Here is a 14,897-nt window from a genome sequence, read left to right as displayed (position 1 = left end):
GAACTTAGAAGCCTAATATGATCAGAGGCGGAGACATGATTTGACATGAGAAAGTGCAAAAATATATTTATAAACAAATTTTATAGTAATGAGAAGGGGCATTTAATGGAGAATTTAAATTAAAATTTTAAATTTGATGAAAAATACTATTGGTATAAACTTTTGAGGAGGGGTAAATGCCCCACTAACAATACATGTAGATCCGCTCATGAACATGATAATAAAACAGTCTACGTGAATTTTGGTGTTTCGAAAGCTCGATAGTAAATCAACCGATTCATAGACAAGTTGTATTGGTTTTCTTCACCCATCCAAACAAGAATACTCATTATGATAAAAGAATAATCGAAATAATGATCATTTAGCTCGTGACTTAATTCTTGACTCGAATCTTCTAATAAATTGATTATAGAGAACATTTTACTAAATAATTTAAACAATTATAGAGAATAATTTACTAAATAATTTGCGTTTAATAGCATGAAAGAACAATTTAATATCATGCTATCTCCCCTTTGATGATGACACTTCAACCTCACACAATTATAATGTTGTAAAAATTATGTTTCTCATTTCAATCATGTCTATCATTAAATTCGTTAGGAATATCTGTTTCAGTTAACCTCTACATTAGTAGTAAAAATATGTACTAATTTCAAATTAAGCAAAAAGATATGGGATTAAGCATAGTCGGACAGTACACGCAAAGAAGCAAAAAATAAAAGTAGTAAAAACACTATTCCTATTTCTAATCATACAATCTCCATTTCTAAGCCAAGTTTCTTTCTCTCTCTACCTGCATTTCTTTTGCAATTTCCACGGGATTGTGGAATAAATAATCCGAGCTTCCGATTTTGTTGCCATCATATTCTCTCGTAGCTCGTGAACCTGATCACTTCTCTGCTAATCCGTGACTGTTTCACGGAATTCTAGAATTTTTGCCGATTTTATAGGTTAATTTGCTTCACTGATCTATTTGTCTCGTGTCAGAGTAGTTTAGTTTCGAATCGAGTCTGTGAGTGCTGATGTTTTGCGTGAGTGGAGAAGTTGGAGAAGAAATGCAGTGTGGAATGAGGAGTGATTGATTCGTGTTAGTGAATGATGTGAAGACTGGGAGAGGTTGCGGATTTTGAAATGCTGAGCCCTAAATTAGGAGCTCAGTCAGAGCGGATGAAGCGGAGGTCGAGTTCGGGGAAATTTCATCATAGGTGGAAGCGGAAATTTTTCGCGTTTCTCTTGATTGCGATTTGTTTCGCGACGTTTATGTTGATGGAATCGGAGTACAGTAAGATCAAAATGCCTTCGTTCATATCTCCGCCGCTGCAGAAGCCGAAGATTGCTTTTCTTTTTATTGCTCGGAATCGGATTCCTCTCGACATTGTTTGGGATGTATTTTTTCAGGTAATTTTTGGCATCCTCTTACTATTTTGGGAAAGTTTGTTTTGGAAGCGATTTTAATCCGGTAATTGCTCTTTTAAGAAAAATATACTTAGCTTTAGGCTACATAAATCAGTTTCCTAATTCGTTGTTTAGGATGACTAGGGGTTTTTTAATTTATTTTGTATCACAATTTGACTCTGCTGTGATAGTTGAAAGACCAATAATAGCAATGATGCATCAGCTACAAAATTCATTGAACTTCGAAGATACTTAAATTAAGTATGATAATTTTGTACGAAACTGAGAACGGTTATTAATCTTTTCCCAAATACTCAAATGAGTAAATGACTTATCTCCTAGAATTTATCGAGTTGCATTTTATGAGTATAACGTAAGGTAATTGTATTTTCATGAATAATTTATTGATGCTTACTTGCACATGTATGTGTACTCTTTTCCCCTTTATTAAGGTTTCAGCTATTTACTAATTTGTATTGATATTACTGAACAAAAAGGAGACGAGATGAGTGTTTATCACTTTTGAAGATGTTGCATCTTTCAAAATAATAGTACCTGATTAAAATTTGAAGGGCCGGATTCATGTACTATGTTATTATGCTTTCATATAAACCATTTCATTAGTTAGGGTGAGAAATTGGATATTCTGCTGGGACAACTTTTGACTGGTGAACATATTACATAATACATTATAATGTTGTGTAAATGGAAGTATACATCAAACTTGCTTAGGCTGATTGTTAACCAGTTCTGGGTGTGTAGATCCTATCATCAGATGATCAAATAATTACTGAGATGTAGTAGTGATGATAATGCTGTCTTTACCCATGAAAAAATTTCTTTTGACAGTAAATATTGTAGAGATCTTTCACTTCAATCTATGGAACTTGATGTTATTTTGCAGGGTGATATGGAGAATAGATTTTCCATTTATGTTCATTCAAGACCAGGGTTCTTGCTGAATGCAGCAACGACAAGATCAAAATATTTCTTAGACCGTCAAGTAAATGATAGCATACAGGTCTGGTTGTTTTTTTTAATGCATTACTAACTCGGCAAAAAAGATTCTAGTTTCCTGATGTACTATTGTTTTGTTTTGCGATATTATAGAGTTGGTCATATATCTCAAGGAAATAAAACGTGTATATAATATGTCACTCTTTTAGTCTTACTTCGGTTGGTATGTTGGTTTACTTTATTTAAGATCCTCGTGATCTATACAGTATTTCATTTCTATTTGAAGTGATATCTAGCTAGTGATGCTTTATTAGGTAGATTGGGGAGAAGCGAGCATGATCCAAGCTGAGCGTATTTTGCTTCAAAGTGCACTGATGGATCCTTTCAATGACAGGTTTCTTTTCCTTTCAGACAGGTGAAATCTCATTTTTGGAGTGTGGATAATAAGCCACCTTCTATACTTTTCTGAATCTGTTTTGGCTTTCTTGAATTTATATATATATATATATCTAGTGTCTTGCATTTTTAGGTCATAAGAAGATGAGCAACTCATCTGCGTTTATTTTTTCTGTTGCAGCTGTGTACCTCTCTATAATTTCAGCTACACATATGAGTATATAATGTCAACCCCAAATAGCTTTGTGGACAGGTAATGCTGATACATATACTTAGTCCTTGCTAATTTCAGTTTCTGTTTATCCTTTTCTTTTCTTATAGCAATTGTTTTTGTGATTTTATTCCCTTCTCTCGAGTCTTTCTTCCTTAATTTTTTTGTTTCCAGTACATAGTTTGTTGTGGATGTACGTATTTTGACTTTAATCAGCTTATTAGATCTCCTTACCAAATATGGTTGCAGTTTTGCTGATAAAAAGGAAAGTCGTTACAATCCAAAAATGCATCCAGTGATTTCTATTGACAACTGGAGGAAGGGATCTCAGGTGACTCATAAATTTTGTTCTTCTCAGAGTCAAACTAGTTTCACAGATACATTGTGATAGGAGCAGCTATGCACATATATATTTCTAGCTTGTAATATGTCTTTTTATTATTTGCAGTGGGTTGTTCTGACCAGAAAGCATGCTGAGGTTGTAGTTGAAGATAAAACTGTATTCTCTATGTTTCAGCTACAATGCAAGGTTGGTATAGTGAGCATTTCCTTTTGCATCATTTTTCTGATTATGTGCTGAATATATTTTTGGTGGCATGACGCTTTTACCTTCCATGAGTTGTATTTGTTTTAGTTCGAAGTTTTTCGCTGTTTGCTTTAATACCTTGATGTTCTAACTGGGTAATTGTCTAAATACTCTTTACTTCCTAAGGGGTGTTTACTTTAAGTGATAGATTAGATTTTGAATAAAAAAAGATTGAGCATTTGAAGGATAACATGATCAAACAAGCTCAACATTGTTCAGTCCATCAAAGTAAATGGTGGATTAACCTGTATATTTTTAGCTATCTCAGCTGTCATCCAAGGTAAACACCCTATAAGGGAATTAACTGATCAAAGTTGCAAAGGTAATTTATCAGAACTCATGAAGGATATCATGTACCTTATTTTGATGAATTAGTCCTCGATAGATGAAATGTTTATATCTACTAAACTTGTGGCATGTAAATTTTACAGGCAGTTAGATGTGGATATGCTTAATATCTCTATGAGCATACCTTATGAATTATGCTTGCTGCTTTTCATAATATTCATTATATATGTTAATATCACCGGACGCTGACATGGACATGTTTTCTCTATCAAGCATGGTTTATTTGTTTTTCTGTCTTTGATTTGTTCCTTTTCATTCCTTTCGAAAACAGACGAAGTCGTTACCTGAATTTTGGCGAGACCGTCCGATTGTGAGTCCTGCTCTCTGCTGTTTACTTCCTCTCATACATTCAATTGAAACATGAATAACCGCAGTACTGATAAGTAGTAGTAGTACCTATGGGTTTGTTTCAATATTGTGGGTTCTTTTTTTTTGTAATCGTGATAATTATTTATGGGGTACAAAAGTTTAACTCTGTTTCCATTGTTGTGCAGCCTGCCGATACATCAGCTGAACATAATTGTATACCCGATGAACACTATGTTCAAACTTTGCTTACAGTAAGCTGATCTCATTGAATGTTAGCTGTTAAATTTTATCCATTGCTTATCGTTTCTTTGTTCAGCTAAAAGGCCTGGAAGGAGAAATCACTAGAAGGTCACTGACTCACAGTTCTTGGGATCTAACATCTTCAAGGGATCCTCATAGGAAAGGATGGCATCCAGTCACTTACAAGTTGGCCGATGCTACTTCCAGTCTTATCCAATCCATCAAGGTAATTTTCCTGCTGTTTTGGTTTTTCTCCGGTTCTTCTTCCTACATGTTTCCAGTTCATCAATCACTGAAGCCCGCATGAACCAACTCTTGTTTCTTGAATAAACTTTCATTTGATGGTTAAATAATGAAGCCTTGTATCCAGCTTGATCTTCCCAGAAACTTATTATTCTAGGGCACATTAGTAGGGGTGAATGATATATTTCGCTGTCGGTGTTGATCTATTTCTTTCTACAATAGTAAGCAACGAGTGTAGTTGCAAATTATGTGATCCACTAGGCCATGCACAGTTGAAGAATTGAAGTTATATTCCGCATGTATTGTTTCTTAGGTTTCATCTGGGCATTCCTAGCTTTGTGGAATTTCTCAGTTGATAATATATATCAGTACTATGAATGTATGAAAAAAAATTTACGATTCTAAAATGTGAACGAAGTCAATAGGAAAATAGGCAAAAAAAAAGATCGAGGCTTCATATATGTGTTTCTTCTGCAGGCAATAGATAACATCTATTTCGAGACCGAGTACAGAAGAGAATGGTGCACTAGCAAGGGGAAACCCTCTCAATGCTTCCTTTTCGCCAGGAAATTCACGCGGCCTGCTGCCTTACGTCTTCTCAATATGGTGAGTTCATTCTATTTTCATTAAGTTCATACATGAACAATAATTATAGGTGTCATGCATAGCAAGAAACATGGCAATGAATGAATATTTACGATCCTTCTGTCAAACGCGTTGTTTGTGTCTGCAGTCTGCTTTCGGATTTTCCAGAGAAGCTACAACTTGAGCATGATATCGTGAAGTAGACCATGGATTAGCAACCGCATATCATACATGTGAATAACCTAGTGAGTCATCCATACTAATTATGATCAATATCGAAAGTAGGTGTATTTTGAAATGTTCTAATAAAGGCTGTTTTCTGACTAATATCTTACTTATATTCCTGTGAGATGTCGATATTAGGTGGTGTATTCTTAGGTTTCTGGTTTGTTAGCATAATCAGCCTCAAATATTTAACAATTCTGCAGCAATATCAGTAGCCATCTACAGTATTCTGAATAATTCTCCCACAATTCATTTTGTTAATTGTTTGGAAACTTTTGATATTAAAGTTTTCTAGCTAAGGAAATCTCAAATTTGACACATAGCGTTCATCCGCAAATACAATATACCATTAGATAAAATAGGAATATGCAAATAGATGGCGTGAGATTATATTAAGCTGAATATAATTTTTTCATGGGGGAGAGCAAGGCTCGTAAACCAAGACTAATCCTACATATAATTAGACTAATACTTTCGATTACACATATAATAACTTTTATTTCTACTAAAGATGCATGCCATGTACTGAAAAAACATTTATGAAATTAGAAGTATATTGATTTAATTCATTTAAAAATATATTAAATTAGAAATTGTGAAATAGTCATTGCACCGTGGTGTCAATTTTTGCTTTGTCCTTTGACGCTAACCGCAATTCCAACCGACACCAACGGCAATGATCGTTGAATTAACCACCGTTTAACGGTATTTGGCCACGTACCTGTATTTGTGTCTCCAAATCAAACGTCAACATTCCACCAAACTTTACTTACTAGAACAATAGCTATTCTCATTAATGCGTGTGGATAATATAAATCTTTAATTCATTCACTCGGCTCTCCTTTTTTATTTTCTTTGTCAATGCCTTATAAAATATACAAGAGAAGAAAAATAATTAAATAATCTAAATCACATATTTTTGAAATGAAAATATTCTTGTAGGAGTATAATATAGCATGCAAAGAGTATTAAAAAGGATAGATTATATTAGTTCGATTTATAAGAAATCTGAATTATACTTATTCAAACTATATATAAATACATTATCCATTAAATTTTTTCCTCTTGACTTTAACAAAATCTTGTAACCCCCCATTCTTACTCACCCCAACCAAAATCCAAAATTAAAGGAGACTACTATTTGTCAAATAATCTGAAACACGTGCCCATCACGTGTGAGCAGCCCATTGGCACAAGTGTAACTGAGGAAAATGGAGAACATGGTAGCTAAACTTGGGTGGTTGAATGATCAGCTGTCCAAATTAGATCTCAGTGGCGGCAGTTATAGTTAGTTAATCCTATGTCTGAAATTTGAATCAATCCCAACAAACACACATTACTTTGTTTCCTAATTTAAGTGCTGATTTCCACGTGGCTGAGACTCTCCGCCGTGGTCGGCAGTTTGGTGGGCCATCGCCCTGACCTTGCCGCGAAATAGGGCTGCGTTAATTTGTGGAGCCACGTTTAATTAAAGTTCACACGCTTTTTGATAAAATATTATGAAAATTATAATTATAGTTCACACGCTTTTTGATAAAATATCATTGAAATTATAATATGATAATATATACTTATCCTACAGCTTAAGGGGTCGATCTTTTCATCAAAAATTGTACGATGCCAATATATTCGTAATTGATATGATCACTTACCTTAAAAAACATTAATATGGGATCATTTGATTAATTTGATAATATTAGTGATGGATGGAGGTGGGGTCGGGTCGGGTCGGGTCGGGTCGGACAACCCCATTTGATTAGTTCGATACTACTAGTGGCAGATGGAGGTGGGATCGTCCAACCCCTCCATGGATCTGTGCGTGCCGTCGTAAAATTCCAATATTCGACCTAACAATCCTAATCTCTATCTTCGACCTCGTAATAGTTCTGTCGTCGTCCAAATGGTGTGATTATTTCACAGATTTATAAAATTCATAAATTTCTATTTCGATTATCACGTAATTTCCATTGAATCAAGATTCTAATTTGACGTCTTCATTTTCGTTCTCGCTGCATCTTTACATTTTATTCAACAGATAATGAATTATTTAATTTGTTATTATTATAGGCGAAAATTTTATAGATGCTTTGTCATTTTCAAGGTTTTAAAGTTTTTTCTTTCAATTTTTTTTTTGTTGTGTAAAGACGATGCATTTTTTAGATGAATTCTTTTAATAGATTAGAAAAGTATTAGCGTTGGAGGTTGGTTATTGATTTTGGATTGAAATGGACTACATGGTTTATAGATAGGTTATGGTCTAATGAGTTCTATGACTAGGATGAGTTAGAGACTTGGAGTATGATATGATAAGCACGAAAAATTCTAATTCCACAAGTTCCATTTAAATACAGGTGAAATAAAGCTACAATTTCGTATAATAAAATATTGAATACTGTTGTAGAGTTTAACTAGATGAAGTGATGCACATATGCATGGAAGCAATGGTGGAATGCACTACACATAATCAAGAAGTGAGAGTTTAAAAGTTAGTTACATAACGGCTACTAGCCGTTGGATCTTGAAGCTTGAAGCGCTACAACCATTTTAGTGAGTGAAATCTCAATCACTCATTCTAGTTGATGACTTGTATAAATAGAAGTAGTTGAATCAATAGAGAAATATACAAAGTTGTAAACACTCATTCTATACACATTGAATAAGATTAAAAAGTTCTACTCTCCAAATTCGACTCTCTCATTCTTCTTTGATTGTTCTTGATCGGCTATCTTGTTCTTTATTCAACAAATACCCTTCTTATTAATCATACAGATTGAATAAAATGTTTTTAAAGTTAATGTAATTTGAAAGATTGAACCTTCTCTTCATGTCGAAGCTAGCTCATATAAATTGAATAGCATATATGTGTGATGCCTATGGTAAAGAGTGACAACTTTATTCCTATTTTATTTGGATTTTGTGGAAATGATAAGTGAAGCTAAAGTGGGTGGGCAGATGCTCTCTTTTTGCACTAGATGACGATCGTATCAATGGAAAATGAGTTTGTGAAAACAAACATTTTTATATGTAAATTTTGATTTTCTTAGAAATGTACTGTAGTTGTTATTTTGCAAATAGTGGATTTGTATGTTACAAAATACTGTAAATCAGATTTTTACAATTCGTTAATCGCATACGAGGTGATGAACAATACTTACATAAGTACTACTCCGTCTGTCCCTCAAAGTTTGTCCCATTTTACCATTTCGTCCGTCCCACAAAGTTTGTCCCACTTGAAATCTTACCAAAAATAGACATTAAATACACCCTCAATCTCCTCAATGTGTGACTCATATTTCACTACACACCTTCATTTAATACAAAGTCAAACGATTTCTTAAAACCCGTGCCAGATCAAATTGGGACAAACTTTGGGGGACTGAGGGAGTACTATTTAGTAGTTAGTGGAGTCCTTATTTATGAAACTAATTAAAATCCTAAATTATGTAGGTGGTTATGCAAATTGCAGGCACTAAAAAACTAATACTACTATTTGAGAGAAAGTATTTTAAGAATAAACTAAAAATGATTTCGAACAATGCTCACAAAATAAATACAATAAAATTACGTACATTAATGTGGCATATGTTCATGGCATAAAAACCTCAACAAATGGGAAGAAATTTAGCAAGATTCTTTAAAATTTACGAAGAAGAGGTGCAAGTATGTAATCGAATAATACGTAAAAAAAAGTTATCTTTACGTTTAATAAAAAGAGAGGAAACCTTTCTATTATATGCAACACGATCATAGATGCTCCTATCATTTAGTTGACACGAATAAAAGAATTGTTTTTTAATTCCCAATCTCCCATATAAAATCAAACAATTGTTTTCCCAATACTAATGGACCCCAATAATCTAAAGTTCAACAATTAAGTTTATTTATCGCTGATTTTCTTATAACCATAAACTCATTGGCATAGTAGTCTGATACCGATTGCTAAAAATATACACGAAAATAAATAGATATCACTCAAGAAGAAATAAAATACCAAAAATTGTTATGTAGTCTAATAAAATGTTTTTTTAGAAATACTACTAAAATGGAATAAGCTTGTATGATAAGCTGTTTTAAACTTTTAACCTATTTTAAATACAATCATTCTCTAATATCTACTCCCTCTGTTTGACTGTTCCATAGTAGTGGATGCGTTTTTTCAGCACGCGATTTAAGAAAATTTATGTTAAGTGAGTTAAGTAATTGAATAATAAAGTAGTAAATGAAAAAGGTATAGAGATGAACAGAGTAAAGTAATTGAGAAGAAATGTGTTGATTTTTACTAAAAAAGGAAATAACTCCACTATTATGTAACGTACCAACTGACAAAATTAATCTACTACTATGGAACGGAGGGAGTGATGATCTATATTACAAAATGATTTATCATAAAAAAAAGTTGAAATTACAAATTTATTTTAAAAAAGGGAACTAGAAGAAGATGAATAAAGAAATGAAACTGGCCAATACCATAATTCTTGAATTTAAAGTTTAAACAACATATCCATAGTCCTAAGAGTGTCCACAGTGGGGGAGCCGCTGCTCGTGGCTCGGGTGCGCTGCCCCCACTGCAGAGAGCCGAGAATGGTGGCTGAGGGCCGAGAGCCACGAGGGAGCCGCGGCCCACCACTGCAGCGGGCCACGTTTCGCGGCTGGGCAGCGATTTTTAATTTTTTTTTTGTTCCTTTTTTTTATTAAATACACCCCATTTTTCCTCCATTTTCTACCCCAATTCAAACGCCACTCTCTCCAATCTTTCCAATCTATTTTACTTCAACTTCTGAAATATGGACTCCGACGATGAACGGTTCCAAGAAGCGGTAGATCTGGAGTTCCAAAACCAGGTTGCACCGGCCGACCCGGCTTGTCGACATATCAGAAGTGTACGGTGGCAATTAGGTTGTGAAATTTTTTTTTAGTTACAATCCAAATTATTTTATTTAAATTAAATTTATAAATATAATAAATTATAGGCTAATAAAATTTATTGTACTTAAATTAAAAAAATATCATTAAAAAAAGCAAACAAAATTAATTTTAATTTTGGAGAGGGCCACATTTCGTAGCCCTTGTTATTTTTGGGTTTTACCATTGTGGAGAGCCACATTTGGTGGCCGGGCCAACTTTGGTAGCCTTCAAGGGCAACCATTGTGGACACCCTAAAATCCCAAGTCTAGAGCCAACTATATTTGTCAAGTCATTACTCCAAATCAAGAAATTTCCTATAGAAAGTGACATTTAATATGGATAGTGTTAATTAATCACATAACCCCACACGGCACACCACACCGCTATTCTCTCCAAAAAGTTCCAATTTTCTAATAACATAATCCAACCGTCCATTTTCATCCTCGTTAAATCTTCTCCACTTTATCACTGTACAAACTTTGCCTATAAATTAAACCACCATTTCCCACTCCAATATAATTCATTCATCAAAAACACACATCACTCAAACATTCATTACATAAGTGTAGATTGTTAACAAAATTTCTCCCTTTATTCCAGATTCCACAAGCCCTTTTTGAGCTGCTTGTTTGTCTATATAAACCTTCATTCTTCCCTCCATCAAACTCACATCACTTTTCTCTGCTCTCATAATCTCTCGAGAAAAATGGCTCCGAGCTTGAGCAAGGGAGGCTCCAACGCCGCCGTCATCGTCGACGGCTTCACCAACTCCGTCATCACACTTGACGAATCCAATTTCATCGTGAACGATCACGTCATCCTCTCCGAGGTCCCCCTCAACATCACCGCGTCTCCCTCGCCTTACGCGGTGGACGACAAGGCAGGGGAGGCGGCCTCCCCCGGCTGCTTCGTGGGCTTCGACGCTGCGGAGGCGAAGAGCCACCACGTCGTCCCTATTGGGAAATTGAAAAACATCAAATTCATGTCCATTTTCCGCTTCAAAGTTTGGTGGACCACTCACTGGATCGGGTCAAACGGGTCGGATCTCGAGCGAGAGACCCAGATAATAATCCTGGATAAATCCGAGGGCCCGGGATTAAATGAGCGGCCCTATATAGTGCTGCTTCCCCTCATAGATGGGAAGTTCCGGGCCTCGCTCCAGCCCGGGATTGACGACTTCGTCGACCTATGCGTCGAGAGCGGGTCGACCAAGGTGACCGAGTCGTCGTTCCGGGCCGCCCTCTACATGCACGCCGGGGACGACCCGTTCACGCTGGTGAAGGACGCCGTCAAGGTGGCGCGCCACCACCTCGGCACGTTCCGGCTGCTAGAGGAGAAGACGCCGCCCGGGATCGTCGACAAGTTCGGGTGGTGCACGTGGGACGCCTTCTACCTCACCGTGCAGCCCGAGGGCGTGATGGAGGGGGTCAAGGGCCTCGTCGACGGCGGCTGCCCGCCGGGCCTCGTGCTCATTGACGACGGGTGGCAGTCCATCTGCCACGACGACGACGATCTCACCACGGAGGGCATGAACCGGACCTCCGCCGGTGAGCAGATGCCGTGCAGGCTGATTAAGTTCGAGGAGAACTACAAGTTTAGGGACTACAAGAGCCCGAACAAGGGCGGGCCCGGCCCAGATACTGGGATGGCGGCCTTCATTCGGGATATGAAGGATACCTACACGAGTGTGGACTACGTGTACGTTTGGCACGCTCTGTGTGGGTACTGGGGTGGGCTTAGGCCCGGTGTCCCGGGCCTGCCCGAAGCTAAGGTGATTGAGCCCTTGCTCACTCCCGGGCTTAAGACTACTATGGAAGATCTTGCAGTTGACAAGATTGTTAACAATGGTGTTGGCCTTGTCCCACCTAAATTGGCTGAACAGATGTATGAAGGATTACACTCCCATCTTGAATCTGTTGGGATTGATGGAGTTAAAGTTGATGTCATCCATGTAAGTAGAGTAGTCCATTTAATTTTTTCGATTTTTTGCTATCATCATCTACTTTATTGTCTCTCTTTTTAACTTTTTCGGTATGTTATTTGCAGTTGTTGGAAATGTTGTGTGAGGACTACGGTGGTCGGGTGGATCTAGCAAAGGACTACTACAAGGCACTAACGAAGTCGGTTCAGAACCACTTTAAAGGAAACGGAGTGATTGCTAGCATGGAGCACTGCAACGACTTCATGTTCCTTGGAACAGAAGCCATCACCCTCGGCCGTGTTGGTACGTGTCCGATTATTACATTTCATTATCTATTGCATTTTTCCTATCATTATAATATAACACGTTCGATGTTACAGGTGACGACTTTTGGTGTACGGACCCATCGGGCGACCCCAACGGGACGTTCTGGCTACAAGGGTGCCACATGGTGCACTGCGCCTACAATAGTTTGTGGATGGGCAATTTCATCCACCCCGATTGGGACATGTTCCAGTCGACTCATCCGTGCGCGTTGTTCCACGCTGCGTCACGTGCCATCTCCGGCGGCCCCATCTACGTGAGCGACTCGGTCGGAAAGCACAATTTCGAGCTGCTCAAGAGCCTCGTCCTCCCCGACGGCACCATCCTCCGCTGCGACTACTACGCTCTGCCCTCTCGCGACCGCCTCTTCGTAGACCCTCTCCACGACGGCGAGACGATGCTGAAGATCTGGAACCTCAACAAGTTCACCGGAGTGGTCGGCGCTTTCAACTGCCAGGGCGGCGGCTGGGACCGCAAGGAACGGCGCAACCAGTGCTTCTCTCAGTGCTCCCGCCCTGTCTCCGCCAAGGCGGGCCCCAGCGACATCGAATGGAAGCAAGGAGCGAATCCGACCGCCGTCGACGGCGTCGAGAAATTCGCGATGTATTTATATAGCGAGAAGAAGCTGATCGTCTCCAAACCATCCGACACCATCGACATCGAGCTCGATCCGTTCAATTTCGAGCTCATCACCGTTTCTCCGGTGAAGAAACTGGCCGGAGGCGTCCAGTTCGCCCCGATCGGGCTGGTGAACATGCTCAACACCGGCGGTGCGATTCAATCGGTGGTGTACGATGATCGCGCTAAATCGGTGAAAATTGGAGTGAAGGGAACCGGAGAGATGAAGGTGTTTGCGTCGCAGAGGCCTGCGGCGGTGAAAGTGAACGGCGGGAACGTGAGATTTGGGTTCGCGGATTCCATGGTGGCGGTGGAGGTGCCGTGGGTGAAGCCAACTGGAGTTTCTCTGATTGAATATGTGTTTTAATTTGGGGAAAACAGTGCCCTAATTGAGATGGAATTGGGGCTTTTTAATTTTAATTTTGGGGTTTTAATTAATTATACGAGCGATTTAATTCGTTTCAAGCAAGGAAATGTATTTCCGTGTAATGGAATATAAATAAATTTTATGCATAAGCTTTGACTTGCTAATTTGCTACTATCATTCATGGAGTACGTTTTATAATTGTATTTTTTGATATTTTCAGCATATCAAGAATATTACTTTCTTCATTTAGACATTTAGAATAGTTAGCATTAATATTCAAATAGTACTAGTACTACTTTATGATCTTTAGTTGATCAATGATTCAATATCCGATAAACCATTTGTTAAAAACCTTTGGTATAAAAGTTTTTTTAATGGATATTTTTAATAAAATATGATGAGATTTCTATGTTCTTAGGGAGATAAAAGTTCAAAATAATTTTTTATATAATTACATTAGTTGTGAGATTTTCAAGGATCCTTATCCACAATGGGGCACCCTATAGTCCGCTCTATCCTCGGCCACATTAACATTTGATCCTCCACCCCATCCACCTGCAGTGAGACATTATATAGTCCGCCATATAGTTTTAACTCCTGTTTTGTAGCATTTGTTTTTTAATTTTTTATGCTTGCAAATATATCAATTAGCAAAAATAAATATAAAAACACCACAAATTAAAGTCAAATCCTATTGTCAGAATTTATTTTTTATATTTTATGTTTGCAAATATGGAAAATCGTCGGATTCATTATTGAATTTAGAGAGAAATTGAGATGGGGAAGAGAGTGGAGTGAAAGATGTGAAATGAAGTAAAAGAATTGGTGATATATATAGAAGAAAATATAATTAAAAAAAAACAAAAAAAGGAAATTGTGTTGCATCGTCCGGACCCCCGCAATGGAGCGGAGGATAGTCCGGAGGATGCAAAAATTGCATGATCGTCCACGGACGATGCATAGGGCGCGGAGGAAGGAGGGCGCATCGTCTGCCCACCTACAGTGGCGGAGAATGCATCGGGCGGGCTATCCTCCACCCCACAGTGGATGCTATTAGTTGTGGTTATTGGGCCCTAATTAAACTGAGGCTACTAACCCAATATTGAATTTGTGCAAATGAAATGAAGTCGGTAGTTTTATGTTTGCGAAAGGATAATGCGCTGATAGAAGTTTAGATGCCAGGTTTCAACGAGTACGCTAATGTTTTGGATGATCTATATATTGTAGGATCAAGCTTCAATAAGCATATTGAACTAACCATGTA

General features: G+C 37.6%; 2 protein-coding genes across 2 annotated transcripts; both read left to right on the top strand.

The window, feature by feature from the left end:
- The first annotated feature begins 748 nt into the window (after positions 1 to 748).
- LOC121770000 (glycosyltransferase BC10-like) lies at positions 749 to 5,735 on the top strand. The gene is made up of 11 exons (XM_042166793.1): positions 749 to 1,401; positions 2,303 to 2,419; positions 2,670 to 2,770; positions 2,933 to 3,004; positions 3,212 to 3,293; positions 3,411 to 3,491; positions 4,168 to 4,206; positions 4,391 to 4,456; positions 4,522 to 4,671; positions 5,166 to 5,294; positions 5,422 to 5,735. The coding sequence occupies exons 1-11, from the start codon at positions 1,135 to 1,137 to the stop codon at positions 5,455 to 5,457; spliced, it is 1,140 nt and encodes a 379-aa protein (XP_042022727.1). The 5' UTR covers positions 749 to 1,134; the 3' UTR covers positions 5,458 to 5,735.
- Positions 5,736 to 10,937: 5,202 nt separating this feature from the next.
- LOC121771462 (probable galactinol--sucrose galactosyltransferase 5) lies at positions 10,938 to 13,782 on the top strand. The gene is made up of 3 exons (XM_042168248.1): positions 10,938 to 12,354; positions 12,450 to 12,627; positions 12,705 to 13,782. The coding sequence occupies exons 1-3, from the start codon at positions 11,110 to 11,112 to the stop codon at positions 13,631 to 13,633; spliced, it is 2,352 nt and encodes a 783-aa protein (XP_042024182.1). The 5' UTR covers positions 10,938 to 11,109; the 3' UTR covers positions 13,634 to 13,782.
- The last annotated feature ends 1,115 nt before the right edge of the window (positions 13,783 to 14,897 follow it).

This window comes from Salvia splendens, chromosome 16, assembly GCF_004379255.2.
Source record: "Salvia splendens isolate huo1 chromosome 16, SspV2, whole genome shotgun sequence".
Classification (NCBI taxonomy): domain Eukaryota; kingdom Viridiplantae; phylum Streptophyta; class Magnoliopsida; order Lamiales; family Lamiaceae; genus Salvia; species Salvia splendens.
This window is presented reverse-complemented; position numbering and strand designations above follow the sequence as displayed.

What these genes read in the sequence shown, in the direction of transcription:
- LOC121771462 (XM_042168248.1), top strand. Translation starts at nt 11,110, where the DNA reads ATGGCTCCGAGCTTGAGCAAGGGAGGCTCCAACGCCGCCGTCATCGTC. An exon ending in TTAAAGTTGATGTCATCCAT is followed by an intron (nt 12,355 to 12,449) that starts GTAAGTAGAGTA and finishes TGTTATTTGCAG; the next exon opens with TTGTTGGAAATGTTGTGTGA. An exon ending in CATCACCCTCGGCCGTGTTG is followed by an intron (nt 12,628 to 12,704) that starts GTACGTGTCCGA and finishes TCGATGTTACAG; the next exon opens with GTGACGACTTTTGGTGTACG.
- LOC121770000 (XM_042166793.1), top strand. Translation starts at nt 1,135, where the DNA reads ATGCTGAGCCCTAAATTAGGAGCTCAGTCAGAGCGGATGAAGCGGAGG. An exon ending in ATGTTCAAACTTTGCTTACA is followed by an intron (nt 4,457 to 4,521) that starts GTAAGCTGATCT and finishes TTCTTTGTTCAG; the next exon opens with CTAAAAGGCCTGGAAGGAGA. An exon ending in CCTTACGTCTTCTCAATATG is followed by an intron (nt 5,295 to 5,421) that starts GTGAGTTCATTC and finishes TTGTGTCTGCAG; the next exon opens with TCTGCTTTCGGATTTTCCAG.